The sequence below is a fragment of the Motacilla alba genome, chromosome 10 (assembly GCF_015832195.1).
Source record: "Motacilla alba alba isolate MOTALB_02 chromosome 10, Motacilla_alba_V1.0_pri, whole genome shotgun sequence".
Taxonomy (NCBI): Eukaryota; Metazoa; Chordata; class Aves; order Passeriformes; family Motacillidae; genus Motacilla; species Motacilla alba.
Window position 1 is genome coordinate 13,935,406 of NC_052025.1, and position 20,026 is coordinate 13,955,431.

General features: G+C 43.2%; 1 protein-coding gene across 6 annotated transcripts in view; it reads right to left on the minus strand.

Moving 5' to 3' along the window:
• Positions 1-20,026, minus strand: part of AGBL1 (ATP/GTP binding protein like 1) — a 331,916-nt gene that overhangs the window by 304,514 nt on the left and 7,376 nt on the right. For all 6 annotated transcript variants that reach the window (XM_038146649.1, XM_038146651.1, XM_038146650.1 and 3 more), the window contains exons 2-5: positions 7,660-7,723; positions 6,196-6,342; positions 5,511-5,642; positions 3,058-3,151 (exon numbers count right to left, since the gene is read on the minus strand). In XM_038146649.1, coding sequence (XP_038002577.1) covers positions 3,058-3,151; positions 5,511-5,642; positions 6,196-6,342; positions 7,660-7,723 — 437 coding nt within the window. The remainder of the gene's footprint in view (positions 1-3,057; positions 3,152-5,510; positions 5,643-6,195; positions 6,343-7,659; positions 7,724-20,026) is intronic.

The window sequence follows — 20,026 nt, forward strand, 5'->3', positions numbered from 1 at the left end:
CGGCCACTTTGGGAAGAGCTGCACCAGAGTCAGATAGCTGGGAGCACATGCTGAGCTAGATAAAGAACACAACCCCTTTTTATCTTTTCTCCCCAGCTCAGAAAATCCATGAGCTCCCCATCCCAGTCACCTCATAAAGCTTTAGCTAGAGCAAATCAAATCATGGAAGAACATGTTATCCATATGTACCTACCTCCATTTTCTGATGAGCTGCAAAGATGCTTAGGGATTTCAGACTACAGCTATTCCAGGCATTTGCTAATGCTGGGAAAGAAGAGCTGTAACCCACTCTACAGTCTGGTCTCAAGACCTAAATTCTTGCCAACAATGTCTCCTAAAGCCACTTTCCACAATGAAAGCAGCACTTCCAAGTGAACTGCAAACAAACAAAGCTCAACCAAGTAATGAGAAACTAGTGCCTTTTAATGGGTTGCAATTGTGTTTTAAAACAAAACAGGCTTGTGTGGTTCTTCTGATGTGAAACAGGCTGTCTCTACTGTGCCCCTGAGCTTCTCAGCTGCCCCTAGTTATGAAACAAAAGGCACAGCTCTGAGCCCTGGGCAGGCCAGCTGAGTGGGCACCAGGCTTCAGCTGATTTATGGTTCTTGTTCATGAGACCAAGAGTAGGTGGGAGCCAAATCATCTTTTCCTGTGAGAAGATTTTCTAAGGACTGTATGTGCTGTTTGCACACTCATGAAAAATATGTTTTAAGAAGAGCACAAATATTTTAGGAAATAAAAAGAAAATTAGGAAACTGAACTAGCAGTGAGAAAGCTCAGGTAGACAAAAAATAATGTACAAGACACCTCTTTTCAAATTAAAAATAAATTCAAGCTTTTCAGTAATAAATAAAAAGGCTTATTAGCTATAAAATGGGATTTACTGAGGGCAATTTTGAGTTTGCTTTTCTGGTGTTTGTGTCTATGTTCCAAATGTAAAAAACAAAGTCCACAGAAGAATTCAAAACAATCCTTGTACACCAGATAAAAGGAAGTAAAAGCTAAATATTGCATATTGACAATGTTGAATCATTGAAATCAAAAGCAGCGCATTTCTCTGATTGTTTCCCTTAGAAGTGAGTACTTTAGAGCATTTTACAGGCTACATTTACAGCAACCCTCAGAAACACTCCCTGCATCTCCAAATGCATCTCAGTAAGAAGCCAGGCTAGAAAGGTGTGACAGATACCAAGGTTTCCACTTCCTCTATAGGAAACAGTCAATGGAAAATAAAGCAGTTCTGCACAAAATTCATTTTAAAAGCCTTTAGGCAGCCAGTCCCATTGCTTAACAGAAAACTGATACAGGCCCAAGTCCCATCATACACAGATCCTGGCCTATCACAGAAGCAGAACTAACACGGCTCGAATCACAGCCAACACTTCCACAGGAAGGAAAACAGGGAACTGAGTGGAATTTGCTTAGTTAAGCATGGACTTGGACCCATCAATCACTTTTGGTTGCCTCAGACCCCAAGCCCAGCTCTGGGTCTAATTCATCCTGGGCACCCCTGTCATACACAAAACAGTCCTCCAGGCTGCCTAAATCTTAAAGTTATCACATGAGGCCTGAGGGGAATGTTGAAGGATGCTCAGATATCCTAGGAATAATATCTTAGTGGTAATATTCTTTGGATTGGGTAATATCCAAACATCTGTGTAAGAAACATGCCAGTATCCCCATGCAGAAGAATCTCAGGTACTTTGTCTAAGAGAGAACTGAAGCTGTGAAGCAGTTCCAGGTACTTGGCACTGTGCTAGAAATCCAAAAGCACAGGCAAAAGTGAGTTGGCTCCCATCAACAAGGCAGCTGCAGGAAGTTGTGCTTCTGCTGGGCCCCCTCAGTATCTTATTTAGAAAAGCAAACTGTCTAAAAAATTGTGTGTCTCCAGACGTGTAGGCAGAGGAACGAGAAGAAAGCTGCACCTAGCAAACAACAGGGCCGTGTGTTGATGTGCAGCTTCAGCTTTGGTGGCTGGTGGAAATTAATTCAAATTCCTTCCCAGTTATTGTGTAACTCATGATATTGAGAGAACTGGTATCAGTCTTTGATGGTAACAACAGGCTGGACATTATTTAACACATCCAGGGTGACTGGCCCCCATTTCAACCCCAGCTAAGCAAACTCCTGTGCTGTGTCTGTCCATCCTTCCCACCTCATGCTCTACCTGAAGCTGCTTCTTCAGTAATCACCAGCCATGGACCTCACCCATGTCAGGTCCATGCAGAAGCCAGAACTGGCTCAATGCTGCCTTGTCCTTGCTGACACATGCCTGAGCAAGTAGGGACTGTGCCCCACAAGCCACTGCATGTCCCAGCAAGAGAACTGGCAGGTTCTGTGTGGCTTAAGCAAACGGGATTGTGTGAGCACAGCTCACAGCAGCAAATTCTTCCTCCTGCTTTTAAAGAGCAAGCCAGAGATACGTGTTTTGCTCTCATAAAGTTTGCCTTGAAAGGCATCTGAGGAAGTGGTCAGAACAGACAGCTTGGGGACTAACATTCAGCATTGAGATGAAGATATAAAATGGACTTGATGTCTTCAGAAAAGAACTATTTGGAATATGTGGGATGGGCTTAAAAGCAGATACAAATTAATACTAGTATGGACTGTCATACATCAAAAATATCATGATGACCAGGTCATGACCCTCTGCAAATGGAGGATGAGGCAGCACTGCCTCGATTCCACTCTATCTACCCCCAGGCTGATGGTGGCAGGCAGTTCTGGCTGAGTGGGAGGCAGGAGTGGCTTGTCTGCTGCCAGCACATGCTTCTCCAAACCCAGTTGTGGCTGGGAAATGAAGGAGGGTACCTTGCAATCAAACTGCCATCGCTGTCTAGGGCACACTACAAATAAAGGGCCACCAGCATGAATCATATGATGAATCACAGCATTAACGTGTCCTTCAGGGAACTATTTCTGCCTCTTAAAAAACCCTGCAGATTTAAAGTGAGTGGAAACTGCATACATTTCTGATTTCTTTGCCTCTTCAAGTGGAACCAGAATTTTATTTCTTGCTGTCCTGGAAAGATGAGTTCCCTTGGGGCTGCTGCCTACCTGACCGTCCTGACGTGTCTCTTGCTGTAGGGAGTGATGACTTTGAAAAGCAGCTCCATGGCTCCATTGATGCCAAGCATAGTTCCCGTGGTAACTATGGCAATAAAAGGAAAAAAGCAGTCAGCTCTGAAGGAGGCAGCTGGCAAACATTGCTTAGAAGAGATGTGGGGACGAGTAGCTGCCCCTGGGGCTATGAGCTCTCTGGGCTCCCATCTGGACTTCACAGGTCCCCTTGCAAACACAGAAAGCGAAACACAAAGCTGTCTGTGGACACAACCACAGACTGCAAAACCAGTCCTGCAGCTCTTTCCCAATTTCTCCAAAGCTCCTTTTCCTGTAGACATTATACTCTCCAGAGAAAAAATAATAATTAAACAGGGTCTTCTCCCAGAAAAAAAAATGACAGAGCTGAAATTCATCCCACATTTCCTACATGCAACTCAATGAGGACAGTTCATTTCATAGGGGCTCAAAGGGCAGGGTTTTCTTTCTGAGCTGTTATTCAGCAGAGTGAAAGTGGGTTTGGGGGGCTTCTGAATGCAGTTTAATTTCATCTAGGCCAATTTTCCCTTTAATCCTTCACTTTTTAACAGACTAGGAACTTTTTTAGATAGATTTTGCAATCAGTTTCAATGCCTAATACATAGCCTAGGTGTTTCTCCAGACCTCCCCACTATGAGACAGGATATCTCTGTGTAATGAAGGAACAAATGCAGCCCTGAAATATTAAATGGATGTGACCAAGGTGAAAGGATCAGTAATCAACAGCAGCCAGAAGGAGCCCTGGCTGCCTGCCCACTGCTGGGTTTTGGCTGTTTTGTAGATATCTCCCAGTGGTCATCAGAGAGCTGCCAGAGGGCTCATCATCTCCTGCTGTCCTATGGTGTCCCTGCCAAGCTGTCCTGTGATGGAGAGCCTCCAAGGCCTGCCAGCTACATTCACACTGGCTGGCAATTCATTAGAGCCAGGGTGGTGGACAAGGCTGCTCAACTCATCCTGCTCCAGAGCAGGATGTGGGCAGCCACAAACATCTGATGACAGTGAGGGGAGCAGCCCAGAGTGGGGCATGGGCTGACACAAGGACTCATCTTTACTGCTTTCATACCTAAGGACTCTCAAGAGTTTTGCATGGTTCTGTCTTCCCTTAAGTTCCACTCCATAATTTTTAAGCCTGGGATCATGTAATCCCTTGGTTTAATATCACACTCATACAGATTTTCACCTAACCTCCCCTGAAGCTTCCCAGCTGGGCCACAGAAGCCACAAAGTCAAAGTTATTAATGGAGAGTGCTGGAGATACCTGGAGAGTAACAGAGATGCTCCAGCAAAGGCGCAGAGCTGGGGTTCTGGGGTCTGACATTGACAGAAAGGAGGGCAGGCTGCAGTGTGCATCCTAAAACCACTGCAGAAACAGCAGCTGGACTGAATGCAGGTGCACTGAAGCAGGGAGCAGGGAAGTAGGGAAATCATAATTTTGAGTGAGAGGCAGCACAGGGTCACTGCACAGCTGTGAAACCCAAATAAAGGCACACTTCATCTTCTGACTTTGGCTGCATTTTCAGCCACACTCAGACTTTCAAACACTGCTTATCACGGGAGAGGGGTTGAGTGTTGAGGCTTGGCTGCTTGCCTGAGGGAGCCCAAAGCATGAAGCCAGCTCCTGTCCAGGCAGAAGGGACCTGCAGGGCTGGGCGCCAGGAGAACTAAATCTCAGGATGCACAGAGCAGACTGCAGACAGGATGGCTGTCAAGAATTATCTGCTGGGTGAGGGATGTAGGGAAGGAGAGGAAAGGGTTAAAATGAGCAAAGGGAAATTTGTGCTGACGAGCTCAGTACAGCTTTATAGCACAGAAAGCCTGTATGAATCTGTAATGATCCCGAGAGAGAATACTGGAAATCCCTTTGCTTGAATCATTTAAAACGAGGGCATTGCCAAGCAAGAAAAGCTGGGAGAGTGAACATCTGAGGGGATACTAGTCAGAAGACCAGGATCTAATATCTGCTTCCTGGGGGACCTTGAATAAGTAACAGATTTCTCTCACCCTCTGCTTCTCCACCCTCATGGAGCTGCTCTGAGGATCAATACAATCAACAATAGTGAGACATTTGGCTGTTATGGTAATGGCAACTGTATAGAGACTTAAGGTACCCAAGTCTCAGAGCAAAAGAATTGACTGTCTATATTCCAGAACAGGAGATCTTTGCCATGAATATTTTTCACTACAACACTTTTATTTCCATAGCTCACAGATGAAATGCACTGTAAAGGCTGCATAGGCCCCTTGAGGAGCACCTTTTTCTAAGGTTGTTCTGGCTTTTGTGCTTTTCTGTATATTAATGGTGCATGCAGACACTAACCCTACCAGGAATAATGTTTCTTTGCATTGAAATGAGTGAAAAAGAACCCTGGTGGTTGTCACACAGAAGAAAAGAGGGAAATCCTGGCACTCACCATTAGAGGCACAAACCCGCAGGACCCAGAGGCAGTGGGTGAGGTGCAGGTGGTGGCCCAGATGTCTTCTTGTCAAGCTCAGTATTATATCAGTGGCTTCTGCTTTCTGCACTTTAAGTCCAAACTTCCTATCTGTGAAAAGAAAATGAGAATTAAGCTATTGCAAAGGCCAGGTCCTTGCAGCTGTGCTGCTGAACATGTGTTTATTAAGCCTGGTAACTCAAAATCTTATGAGAAAGGCATTTGAATGTATCAATGAGTTAAATCAATATCATTCTCACTGAAAATGGAAAAACATGGGGTTCGCTTTGTGTCACCAAATATGAAACATAGAATAGTCTGGATTGAAAAAGACCTTTAAAGGCCACATAGTCCAAACCCCGTGCAATGAGTTGCACCAGACAAGGTTGCTCAGAGCCTTGTCGAACCTGACCCTGAATGTTCCCAGGGATAGGGCATCCACCACCTCTCTGGGCAACCCGTGCCAGTGCCTCACCATCCTTATCATGAAATATTTCTTCCTTCCATCTCATCTAAACCTATCCCCTTTCAGTTTAAAACCATTACTCCTTGCCCCGTACCAACAGGCCCTACTACAACACCTATCCCCTTGAGCTACTGGAAGGCTACAATGAGATGATCCTCATATGTGACCCCCTCCAGAGGCCCCCCAGCACCCCAGTACCTCGTTGTCCCACCCTGGCCAGCAGGCGCAGCAGGGGCAGCAGGGTGCCGTGGTCGGGCGGCTCTGTCCGGGCAGCCGTGGCCAGGGCCTGCAGCAGAGCCTCACTGCCCCCCTTGCTGACCACGTAGTGAATCCTCCGTCCAGTGCCTGGGGAAGAGAGGAGAGACTGCTCAGAGCATCCCCTCCCCAGGCCACAGCTGTCACAAAGCCTCAGTCTGCAAGGAGCACACGGAGCCTCCATGGCCTTCAGAGTGCCGTGAGCGCACAAGCATTTGCACAACTGGCCGTGAATCTCTGGTGTTCCCAGCCTGGGGACAGGGATGGTGGCTGCGTGGTGGAACTATGTGCTCTGCTGCCTGTTACCACGACAGTCCTTGTCTCCCCAAACCCACGTGCTGCAGAAGTTTTTCAGCATGCATTGAAATGTGGCAGGGAGGAATAAGCCCAGACACCGACAGGTTTCAAAGCAGCAAAAGGCTCAGTGATCTTTTCTTAGATACTGGAAATTAAACAAGGAAAGAACTAAAGCTGTGCTGGGCTTCTGCCAAATGAAAAGGAATCCTAGGGAAACCTTGGGGACAGCTTTCAAATAAATGTAGGTCTCCAAAGAAACCACACTCTAACCCTGGGAGCCTTAGTGTGTTAACAACATTGATCCAGCTCTGTGGTTGGGGGATGCTGCTCCTTGAGTTCCTAGGGGACAGCAGGACCCCCTGTTTCCCATGGAGGCCATCCTTGCACCCAGCTGAGGAACAGGGCTCCAGGGCTCCAAAAGAGAGAAGAGAAGCTCAAATGGACAGGTAATGTCTCTAGTGGGGCTTCCAGGAGTGGGGTTTCCAGGAGGATCCAGCACTCACCAATGCAGCCCCCACAGCCTGGGGGCTTAGTTGGGTTGGGAATTGTTTAGTAGACTATAATTTTGTGGTGGAGCAGAAAGGAAAAGGATCGTGACTATTTTTTTTTATTTTTTTTTTAGTTCTTTTGCCAATACATTATTTTTTCTTGCAGCTTTGAGCACATAGAGTGACATCCATTCCCTGCAGTCCCAAGGCTGAAGTGCCTTTTGGAGAGAGGCTGAGCCCTCTGCATTAGAGGGTCCCTGGGCTCTGAAAAGTCAGGAACCTTTCCCTGTCTCACAGTCCTCTCTCCAATGGCACTGGTGAACATTTCCAGTGGTTGACTGCCAGGGATTATGAAATACTTTGCAACCCATGGGCATCTTCAAAACTAAAAGAAAAAAATGAAACTTTCTCTGAGTCTCTTTTTCTTTTCTTTAACACATTGAATAAGCTCAGGTTTCCAAACAGAGGAGTAAGGACTGTTGATCTATAGACACAATTAACACTTTTTTCACCTTGCAAACACCTGGTCAAGTTTGAATGCAAGCATGAATTCCCTGACTTGCTCGAGGACCCCCTTTCTGCCCTAGCCCACAGCCATTGCCCCAAATCTTTGCTTCCTTACCCAAAGACAGCAAGTCAGTGAGCACACTGAGAATGTTCAGGATGACATCCTTGTCACAGGAGCTCTGGAATGGAAACACACCAAATTTACAGATCAGCTCAGAACAGGACGCTTTGTGCTGCCCAGGGCTGCAGTGCATCATGCAGTGCAGGGGCACTGAGATCCTTGTTGGGATACTGAGCACTTCTGTGCCATCTGGACAGTGAATATGTGGAAGCATATTGATGACACATTTTAAAAGCCTCTAACATATCATACTACATTGTATTTAATACACAGTAGCATTTCTGTAGAACTTACATCTAAATTCTAAACTAAAGCTCCCTTTTTTGGTTTGATCTGGCTACCCCGAAGTTGAGGAAATTCTGTATCATACAGAAATGCTAAATATGAGGTGATTTTCCATGACAGCATTTCTTATTAGTGGGTTTGAAGAACAATATATTTAAATTATATTAATCCCATCTACAAGAAAATTCTCCTGTCTTTGCAGCCACAATCACATGGAAGCCTTGAATTTAAGGAGAAGAAAAATTTCAAAGCTAATTTTTAAACTAATATAATTTAATTTTAAGACCAAGTTACCACCACACTTTGACATGACACATTCTGCTTTAGAGTCACTTTAAATTTTACATTAGAGGAAATAAGATATAATGCACTTGAGGAGAAGGAAACACATGATATCTACCATCCATCTGTGTGATACACTAGACCCCTTCTTTAATCCTGCTCCAAACAGATTTCACTGCTGTGATTCAAGAATTAGTCACTGGTCTGTATTGCAATTAGAGGGACTTGGGTTAAGACCTGGATGTCTTTATTTCTGAACAGATACAACACCATACAAATTTCAAATAAAATACAAAACCTGCATTTGAATAGCCTTGGTCCCAAAGAACCTTAGGATCACACAAACTATAACAAAATCACTTTATTTTCAATTAAATGATGACAATAAGATAATATCTTATAACAAATATATGGCTTCTATATTTCTGAATCTTAAACTGCTTCAGAAACTCAACCTACTTTGTAACTTAAACTAACCTGGTATCTATTCTAGATATATGTGATCCTTTTTCCAGCCAAATTTATTCAACCATTCTCTGACACATTTAACATTATGCAACTGTGTACTTAAGACAAGGAGTCAAGAAGTAACACCTATCAAAAAATAACTCTAGAAAGAATATTAGGGAAAGTCTAATTCAGATCTGCAATACTGACTATTAATGCAAATGGACCCTTTTTTTCCCAGTGGATCCCCAAAAAAGTCACAGCACAGGCTGACAAGGTGCTGAGGATTGTGTAGCTACTTAGGGAGCTGCAGTCCATACCTCCTCCTCTGTTATAACTGGGGAGGGTATGCATTGGGTGAGACATGGGGTGAAGCAGGAAATTCATCAGTCTGCAGTCAGAGCAGACTGCCAGCCTGGAGAAACAGATTTCCACCCCATCACAGAAATCCCGTAGGATGCTTGGCAGCTCCCTGCAACCAAATCTCCTTCTGTATTGGCAAAACCAATTTCCTAACTTCTGTATCCTATACCTAGTGTATGTTCTTAGATTTTTTTTTTTTTTTGGGGTCATAATTATTAACAAAAACAAACTCCAAATCTCTGAAACACAAGATTTCCCATCATACTGGTTTTGGTCAATTAGCAGTGCCACCAACCATTCTCTGCTCAATATATATTCCAAGGAGACACAGGGACAGCAGGGGAATGAGAGAAAAGAACAAGATGTGGTCAGGGAAGGGGAAGGAAGGAAAGAAGAAGAGTCAGGTGAGGATGAGATCGGAGAATCACTTCTGAAATGGGGACCCAGTGGAGAGGGTCTGTGAGCACTGATGGCTTTCTCAAAGCTCAACTTGCTTTTGCTCTTAGCTAAAATCCACAGGCAAAGTGCCTGTCTCATCCGCACATCAGAGCTGGCCCATGCCCAGAGAGAGAGCCTGCTGTTTCTCTTCGTTATTAGCTCAACAAGCAGAGATCTCAGCACTGGACATAAAGGTTCAGCCCTTTTATGATCCATGTTGAAATCAAAAGTCTCAGTGTGATAGGATTGCTGCTCCTTTCAGAGCCAAGACAAACAGAATACGTGGCTTTAATGAAATCCAGTAACTCTGGTTTCACCAAGTATTGCCACCCTCACCTTAGAGGAGCCCAGATTTGTGCCACTGGCTCAAGCAGGGTCAGAGCAGTCCTGAGAAGCATTACTCTTGGGTAAAATATATCATTTTAGCCCTATGTTAATCTTGCTAATTCATGTCTTTGTTCATTTGAGCCGGCTCAAGTCTCCCAGACTAAACAAAGAACATTCAGAGCTCTCTTCCCAAGAGTTTCTTGGCATTTTTTAGCATAGGGACTTTATATTCCAGGACAGGTTGTCAGGACTGATGAGTATTCATCAAATTTACAGACTCCAGGAAGACTTACTGTTCTCAACACCTTTTTAAATATCAGGGTTGCCTAAATCAGACTGTCCTTTGGTTTTGTCTTGCTGCCTCTCAGTATCCCTTTCCTCTGTAGGTGGATGGATTACACATTAAGGTTTCAGTAATGAAGTCTTCATTGATTTATGCTCCTATTACACTGGGTTGTTTATTTTAACTGATTGGATTGTGGGTTCCTAAGCCATTAACACAAATAGTGATGACATAAGATATCCTCTGACTTTCTATGCACTTTATCCAGGGACTCAGGCAAACAAAGAACTTGAGGGAACATGAAAGATCAACCTTTAAAATGTGAAAATTAAAGCTGGGTGATATTGCCAAATATTTTACCTGAGTGTTTACTCTTGGTGTTTTAACACTAAAACTCTGTGTTGGTGCCTCATTGCTCCCCTTACTGCTGCACACCACTGAAGGAGTTGGATGACTCATGTGTTGGCTGAAACAATGGATAAAACCTCAGTCCCATTACAAATTCTAACATATTTCCCACTAACTTTAGTGGCACCACTGAATAACAGAGACTTCTGCAGAAGAGCACAGCCCCCATTTATAATAGCAAGACAACACAAAAAAAAAAAAACACTCTAAAGTTGCTATTGTCTTGCTAGATGACAACTTGCCTCTTGAAAAGAAACAGCTCAGATTTTGACTAATTAGCTTCAGGTTTTCAAAGTCATCAAAGATATTTGGACATTGAAATCCATTAGAATTGATTGTTTAAATTAATACACATAACAAACTCCTTGTGGATGAATTGCCAACATATTCATTCATAAAAAATATTCAGTAAATCTTTTTGAACAGTAAGTACAAATGAGAAAATCACAACTTGTGCCTGATCTAAAAAAGATGAATGGAGTAATTTCTTTAATGCAAATTTCTTACCCTGCTCTGGTAAAAATAAACACATTAGTTATTTTTATTGAAAGAGATGTTTGATGGTTTAAGAACAAACCATAACCAAAGAAACGAGAAAAGTAAAATTCCTCTTGCTAAGTATTTTCCATTCCTGTCAGCACTTACAAATGTTAGATACAGCAGCTACATGTGCACAGACTAATGAAGATGCATTTGTTGTATATGGGTGGAATAAGCAAAGAAAAGTTCCCAGAAGCTTAAGTTAGGTTACAAAATTACTGATGTCCTGCAGGATTTCACTAAAAAGATTTAAAGTTAGAGCAAAATTATTACCTATTAACAATAGCCTGTAGTTGCCTTTCACAGCTTGTGGCTCGACAAAGGCTAAAGTAACAAAACCATCACTTTAAATATCAAGCATGGCTGTACTTTCTGGTCAGAGCCCCTCATCTTTCTTAGCCTTACTCCAGCAAAGCATCCTGTCTTCCTCACCCAACCAGGAGTATCACAGGGCTGAGCTCAGATACATTTAATCAGCTCCTGGCTGAGAGCTCCTCTCTGAGCTTTTTCTGGGAATTAATCCCTGAAACACTGGGGTTAGCTTGGCAGAAGCTCCTCAGAGATAAACAGCAGAAGGATGGAGAAAGCCAGGAATAAAAAATACCCCAGCATGTCATCATTGATAGGTTACAGGCAGCAAGTGATTAATTGGTGACATTGGGCTTGGAGGACAACAGCTCGATCCCAACATTTCTGACTGGCAGCTGGGGTTATTGCACTGACCCACAGTCAAGCAGGGAACAGCTCCTGTCTCCTTGTTCTGCTCCTGGGAACATGCCAAGACCAGCTGTTATTTACTCAAGACAAGATTATAAAATTGCCACTAAGCCACAGTACCAGGTAACCTCAGGGAACTCTCTGGGGATGTTTTCCACAAGACTCAGAAACCCAACAGAGGTGGGATTTTTTGTGTCCCGCCTGCAGGATAGCAGCCATCAGTGCCATTCCCCTTCCAGCACTGCCTTCAAACAAAAACTTCCCATAAGCTCAGTCTTTTGGGCTTTTTGTCTTTTGCCCAAAGGCAGGTATTTCCCTGAGTGAGACACACAACCTAACGAGAGGGTTTGTTGGGAGTCTAAGCATTAATGCTGAAAAAAGGAGGACGCCCAGAAAGAACTCAAACAGCATTAATTTGTGCAGTACGAGATTTACTAATAAATATTTTATTTGGGGGAAGAAATACAAAGCAGTTATTCCTATCACAAAAATAATGAATGCAAAATGAGAGAAGTAGCTCTTGCAAGACAATGCATGACATGGCTCCTGCCAATACATCTTTTAAATTAACTGTTGAATTGTCTCACAAAGCTGTGTGACTGCTTAGGAAAAATCTCCCAAACAAACAACAAAACAAAATGGTCTAATTTTAAAGAAAAGGTACTGCTGCATTGGGCTAAAAAACTTCCAGACCTGTTTGTTTGGGTCTTTTTTAGTGAGACTAAGGAATAGGATATCCAGTTCCAGGGTTTGTTTGTTTATTTGTTTGTTTGTTTTAAAATAGCCTGTTTCTAAATACGGAAGCAGGGTTTGACCTGTCCAAAATATATCCTCCTCTCTTCTCTTTCCCTTAATAAATTTGCTCACACAAATAGCAGTCAGCAGCCCAACTGCCTGTGTAATGAGACTTACATCTGCAAGTCAGATTTCTCACTCTCTGTGCTTGAAGCCTCTTGAAGAGAAATTCTGGTGCAAAATTAATGCTGGCTAAAATCAAGAGCAGGTTAGAGGCTGAGCAGCATTAGTCCCCACTGTCTCCTGAGATCTCTAGAAAATATTGGGTTCTAATTACTCTCTTAATGCTTAAACCAGAGAGTCCTCTGCCAGCAAGGCAGAGGTGCCTACCAGCCCAAAGTGCTGGGCACAGCCACTCACCACTGGCATTATGGATTTGCCAGCTGGATATCTCCTTCCCACAGCTGACTATCCAGCCTTACAATAACTGTGAAGCCAGGTTTGGTGCCTTATGTTCTGTGCTTTGTCAGAGTAAATTGCTTTTTCTAATTTAAGAGGAGCTAAAAATTCACACTTAACTAAGAGAGCAAAATACCCTGGAGAGTTTCTTGTCTGAATGCTCCCATCCTCAGCCTCAATATTCAGCCAGCAAAGCGTGATTTCTTCTTGTTGGAAGGTCCACAGGATTTGTTACATGGAGGTTTAAAAATCATTATTTCTGAGGGGGGAAAAAGGGTTTCAGAGACCTCTGAAATATCAGTAGGCAACCACAGAGTAAGGGAGGATTCCAATTAAAGTGAATATAGTCTGATATTTGGCATAAGTGGAGCACCTTCTCAACTATGCTACCATTATCCAGCTTTAGAAGGATCCCAAGAAATTATAGTCAAGCTGCCCCTGCTTCCAAAATAACCATCCAAACATCCTCAGCATCACCAGAGGAGTCACCATCCTCCATGGTAAACAGTACATTCATTTCTCTGTCCAAATCTGCATTTCCTCTTCTGAGGAGTCAGATAGGCCTGAGCAAGCCAGGAAACTCAGAGGAGACATGGAAGGAGAAGGGGCTATTTAAAGCCTCAGAGAGGAGGACCTTGCTGCTCTGGGAGTGTCCTAAGTGACCTCTTTAATCCTGGGAGAAAGGCGTCCGCAGCTGTGGGGGATCACGTAGCCCTCAAACTGTACCCGGGGCAGCCAAGGGGCCTCCAGGGACAGGACACGTGGCCAGGCAACCTCTTGCTCCTGCTCCCAAGCCTTGGAGACAGGTCCCTCTCGCTGGCCCTAGCCACCCCTGTGAGGCACCGCAAGCACCCCACTGAGCCAAGCGCCAGACATTTCTCTTCCTGCGGATGCTTCACACCACACCCAGCCCAAAGCAGAAATTGTGGGGTTTAGATCAGAAAATATAGAAAAGACTCATTTAAAATGTTCCTCCCTCTGGCCTGCTGCAATCGGGTGGGCGGCTTTTTTTGCGGCTTGCAATGGCCTGAAGTTTTTTGTCTGGTTTGCACTTGGATGTGATAACCTGCAGCATCTTTTTGAGTAGCACAGCAGATCATTGCTGGGTGCTATAATTCCAGCCCATCACAGTGAGTGGCAGCTCATCCAGGTGAGCAGGAGTGCAAATTTCTAACATGCAAATGGACAGGGCTTTGCTCCTATTCACCTTCAGGACTTCTTCTCAAAGGATACAGGCTACACTCTGCAGGACTGAACTGCTTCAAGGCAGGGATAGGAAAATTCCAAACTTACATCCTAATGTCTTCAAAACACTGAAGGTGTTGAGATGAAACAGCTTGGCTTAAGCTGATCTCTAGCCAAAATAACTTGGTGAATAACATGGTGAAAATTGTCTGTGCCAAGGAATCTTACAACATTTAATGCAATAAATTGCACTAACATAACACCTTACATCAGAGGATCACAAACTTCTACATAAATATTAGCTAACACCTGCCCAATAGCATCCCTCATCAAGATCAGATTGTTTTTTATTTTCCTGATGGGAAATATCACCCTGTGGTGGGAAATTCACTTAGTCAATACCTAAGAGGATAGCTGGCAGAGCCAGGATTGCTATTACAACAAAATGAAGCAGAAACACTGCGTGCACAGAAGTACTGTGGCCCTCAATCACACACTTACTTCCATCTATTTGTGAGGAGTTCAAAATTTCTCTTCCCTGATATCAGTCTTCTCCTCCCAACTTCCCAGAAGTAAGTGCAGCAGAAAAGTCTATCCCCTGCAAGGAATACTGATGCCAGACCGGGAGAAGAAAGAGCAACTCCCCACCAGTGGGTCCCAGAGCTGTTTGAAGAGAGATTTATCCTTGTGCCAAGGGATGAGGAGGATACTACATTTAATAAATCCACACAGGAATCAGGAAGCACATAGACCACAGCTGATCTTTTTCCAAAGGATGTTTTACCTGCTGTGTCCAAAAGACTCAAAGGTGTTTCCCCTAACTTCAGAGCAAGGTTGTTCATCTCAGTGCCACGTTATTTGTGTGTCACTCCAATAAAATATATTCACACCCAGATATCTGCAGGAATTATGCCCTGACAGAGTGCAATATCTTGGATACTGTTGGCAAAGTAAACTGTTTTTTTGTTCTCTTTCTTTTTCCATGCCAAAGTTCTCTCAGTATTCTCGAAGAAAAGCTTGTCCTTGTGCAGAAGTTCCTCCTGATGCAAAGTTCCTTTGTGTCACTTGTTCCTCTCACTAATGCTCCTCTAATAGAGCAATTACTTTATTATGCAGAAACGGTGGTAAAACATTATTATATAACCCTCAAATGCTTCTGTCAAATTGGAAGTGTTAAAAGAATGAGGAAACTTTGAGATAAATCAAAACACGTGACACTCTGCAAAAGGCTTTTAGACTTTCTTTTGAATATTTCTAATGTTCTTTCTGTAATTTCTACTGCAGATAAATTCTCCCAGGTTTTATCTCTTATTTCACAATAAGTTACCTATGACACCTAAAGATTTTGACTGGATTTAATGTCATATTATTCTCCTTTTTGCTCTTTTTAATCTATTTTTATTTTAATGCCAAGATTATCCTAGCATATGCCTTTCACACTCTCTTATTAAGTTTCTGTAAGGCTTTAACCATTCTTGTACAATGAATTCTATATGCATGCCAGCACCTACTGTTTATTGCTGTTTCTTGGATTTATTCCTATATTTTATATTACTTTTGCTGTTACTGAACTAATTTAAAATATTAATGTTTCATTCAAATGCCACTCTGTTACAGATATTTAACACAATTGCCACCCAAATTTTATAGGGAGGGATCTGTTTTCTCCATTCAGTTTTAGTTTTATTTTCCCCTACCAATGATGAAAAAGCAGCATGAAACATGCTACTCTCCTTCTTTTTTTGTGAGATTTGATGGGTGTCAGTCCAGAGAACACTTTGTCTTTCAAAGATGAAGCACATTTGGGAGTTGACAAACTTTTTTACAAGCAATGGCATTTCTCAAAGTACAAATGAGTCTGGAGAATCTTGGAAAATTTCCAGATGTACTCGCTTTTTAATGAAAACACAGATTTTTGAATGCTATAGCAAATGTCAGTATGTGCAGGTGGAAATAAATAGCCATAAAGAAGGTGCTGCTATCCTTGCCTTCTCTGGGATGTTCCTGCTTGGACCACTCATGATAAAGCCCAAGAATCCCTGGCTCTCATCCCAGTCTGCCCTAGCACCTGCCTGTGTTCAGTCCGGGCTCCTCTCTGTATTCCTGTGCTAACAATCCCATTTTTTGCACATTATTCTGACACTGACTTGCACAGGCTGAAGATGAGGATCACTACAAGGTACACTCTGGCTGAGAAAAACACCAGTCCTTTCTCCTGCCAAGACAAGTGTCCTTATGTGTCAATCCACCCCACTTCCAAAAGCACCTTCTGGAACAGCCATGCAAATGCTTTTAATCAATCACATTTAATAACAATGATTGAGGTATGGGCAGTGGAGACAAGCCACTAATAACTATTGTTAGTCACAGCTTATTTTCTTCAGAGATGGAACCTGAAAGTGAAAATGATGAACCTATTTTTGCCATCCAGTCTAAGTGAAAAATCAAACAACAAACGAAACTCGGCATCCATAATGAATAGCAAACTGTGCTTTGAAATTCTAATGATTTAAAGTAATATTACCAGTAATATAAAGCAGAACTTCAGTTTAACTGCAGTGCTGAGACCCATCCGTCTAGATTTAAACAGCAATCTCTCAACAGCAAAGCCCTCAGTTCTCTGAAAAGGTTGCCAAGTTTTTAAGAGGCATGATAGGGGTATGTCATTTTCCATCCAGAAGGTAACAAAGATTTTTATCTCCTTTATCTTCAGTCTACACCCCATGCAAGACACCCAACAGCAGCAAGCCAATGCCACCATGCCAAAACCAGGCATTTTAGAGCTTTATTCCACCCTTGTTACTTCATCCAGTAGCTCAGAAGCACCTGAAAACTAAGTCAACTTAAAAGGTATTTTGGCTTGACTTGGTCAGTCAAGCTAAAAGGCATTTTATTAGCTCCATGAATGAGCCCATGACTGTGTTTCTGCTTCAGGAAAAGGGACAGGAGTTATATTTAAAAATACACAGCTCCACACATTCCGCTAGGATCCCTTGTGGAATTCACCCAACCAAGCCCCTTAGGCTGTCCCTTCTGAGCTTCTCTCACATGGGAATGGGCTGAACATGCCATGGCACAGTGGGCTGATCTCTCAGAGAAAGGTGAATTCTTCAGTGGACACCCAGTAGGAGATTTGATCTATGTCAGAATCTACCTCTGATGTCTGCATCCAGTGCCAGCAGGGAGAGATCACCAAAAAGTAGTTGTTGTGTCCTGTTTCATTTAAGCATGTTCCCAAGGAGCCCTGTTGGTGTAATAGTGCTCACAGGCTTTGTAGGACATAGCAGGGGACTCTCAGCTAGGGAGGTTTCCAACTGTTTGATCACCCAGCCATGCAGACCTTTCAGACAAACCCTCCAGAGTTTTCAGTCAGTGAGGTACAGCTGCTGCTGCGAGAGCTTTTGAACCAAGCTGTTAATAATCATAGTTTTCATCTCAAAGAGAAGTCATTTTAATGCATCTCTGCATCCAGCTGTCCCCTTGAAGTCCCTGTGCATCGTGGGGAGATCAAATGACCTTAGCCATATTGGAAGAGAAATTGTCAAAGAAAACAGAGCCAGGCACACATTCTCCTTCTCCTTTGTCACCTCCAGCTTTCTCCCTCACTTGTAGAACTTCAATATGGAGCCGGAGGCTGTTCAAATTGCAGAAGATTGTCCCAAAGAGAAGGTCAGTAATGCTGCTTCCCCCTAGCCTCTCCAGAAACTCTCTCCATATGGATGGTGCTGGTTTATTCCTGGAAGAATTGAGGGTTGAAAGAGGCAGTTCAGTTTGTTCCTCTGACTTCATCAGATCAGCATTTTAATCATAGGGAAAGGTCAGGTGGTCCATTCTCCCTCCTCCCCTCCTTTGAAGTGAGACAGGTGGGCATTCACCATGCCAAGTAAACTGCTTATGGGAGGATATCTCTCTCCCTGTCAATCTTCTGCTTGCCAGGTTAATCCTGAATGAAATGGAGGGGCAGCTTTATCCTCACTGTAAATCTGCTGCTTTGGCCTTTCATCAGGAATCCCATAAAAACCACTGAAGATGGCAGAGGACAACAGGCACTGCACTGATTTCACCCAGGCTGCATGAGTGTCATCTGCTCAGGCTGTGAGTTGTTCCACCCTTTGATTTGGGAAACAATGTGAGCCAAGATTCCCTTTGCCCTAACTTGACAGATGAACCTTATCTCCATCTACTGTCCAAATGAAGAAAGCAGAAGGCACAGACATTGAATGAGTTTGATGGGGTTTGTAATAGTTCTGAAATAAAGCCCAGCACTCCTGCTTGATCCATAAATACAGCATCATTCCCTCCTTTGAAAGGAAAGGAAAAGGTACCAGAGAGTGCACTGAGCTGATGGGCCATAGGGAGAAGAGTCTGTCTCAGTTTACTACAGGGATCAAATTCCCATTAAACCCAGTGGGAAAGCCTTTGCCTGTAAATTAAACCAAAAATTAATGTGCATAAAAGGCTTCTCAGAAGTTGATTGCAGTAAAACACAATGCTGTGGTGTTTCCATGTCAGAAAAAAACCCATATGTTTTGGTTTCAAAGCTTCCCTTGTTGAAAGGCAGGGGGGAAAAAAGCCAAGATTTCTTTGGTAGAGTAGTGATTTCTCCCACAGGAATTCTGTGTCAGAATTACTCAATTTTCTAATAAGAATCATCATGAAAGCTTTGCAGGTCTCATTAATTCCACTTCAACCTACACTACCTTTTGAAAATAAGGCTGTGTTCTTCCACGAGAAGAGACCATGAGAAGAAAACCCATCCTTGTTCTCTAAACCCCCAAAGGAAAGGAGATTCAGCTTTGTCTGTGTAATTTCTTATCAAGCAAATGTTATTTTATTAATCAATAGTTGGTCTAAAACACAAATTCTCTTTTTTTGTAGCTTAGTAGTGCCTGCAGGCAGAAGAATCTCTACTATGTTATCTTTGTCCTCTCTAGAAGACATCTTATGAAATCAATGACAAATTCTTGATTTCCGAGACCTTGATTTCTGTATGATGTTTGGTCCCTACTCAGTAGAACGAAAGCCATAACAGCATCCAGATCAAAAGGAAATACTAAGTCATGGATATGAATGGGCTCTGTCTCCATCAGCCTCTGGAGGAGAATGACCAAGTTTCCCATTTTTTAAGAGATGATCTTCATCACATTAGACTTTCCTTCCCTAAACTGTTCAAAGATATATTGTTTTGCCTGTATGAAAAGCAAAAAGTTTATCCAGTTCTTGGAGATTTGAATCTCCACCCAAAGAATCCACCTAGATTATATTTAGGTCAAGTTCTCATAAAATGGAACAATCAGGGGAACAAACCCAGATTTTTAATAATAGAAAATGTCTACAAATATTTGCTTTATTTGGATTCATGTTCTTGCTTCTTAGCCATCTTAAATTAAGCTGTATTTTCTGAAATGAACCATCTCTTCTGAAGCAGCAGCACAGTATTGCTCTCTATGGCACACAAAGCTTGCAGAATGACAGGCACCAGTGTCAGCTTGGCTGGTCAATGCATTTGTTCAAGAACCTACCACACTGCTTACCCCTCACACTCCCTCCTCACCTCCTGCAGCAAACCTGCTTTTGTCCAGGGCTGGCTGGTGAGCTGCTGCTCGTGGTCTCCTTGGAGAAGGTTGTTACTCCCTCACACAGAATGTCTCACTAATTCCCAGGAGCATTCTGACCTCCCAGTTCCTTTCTCACCAATTCCCAGAAGCATTCTGACCTCCCAGTTCCCTGGGGACTGAAATCAGCCTGCTTTGCCCAGGACTCACAGCTCCCCATCCTTCCCTGCGGAGATTCCCGGCCGGTGGATCGGCGCCTCTGTCCTCGGGCCCATTGGGCCCTGTGGGCAAACAGGTGCAAATAGACTGTCTGTGAGACAAGAGCTTATTAAAAGAA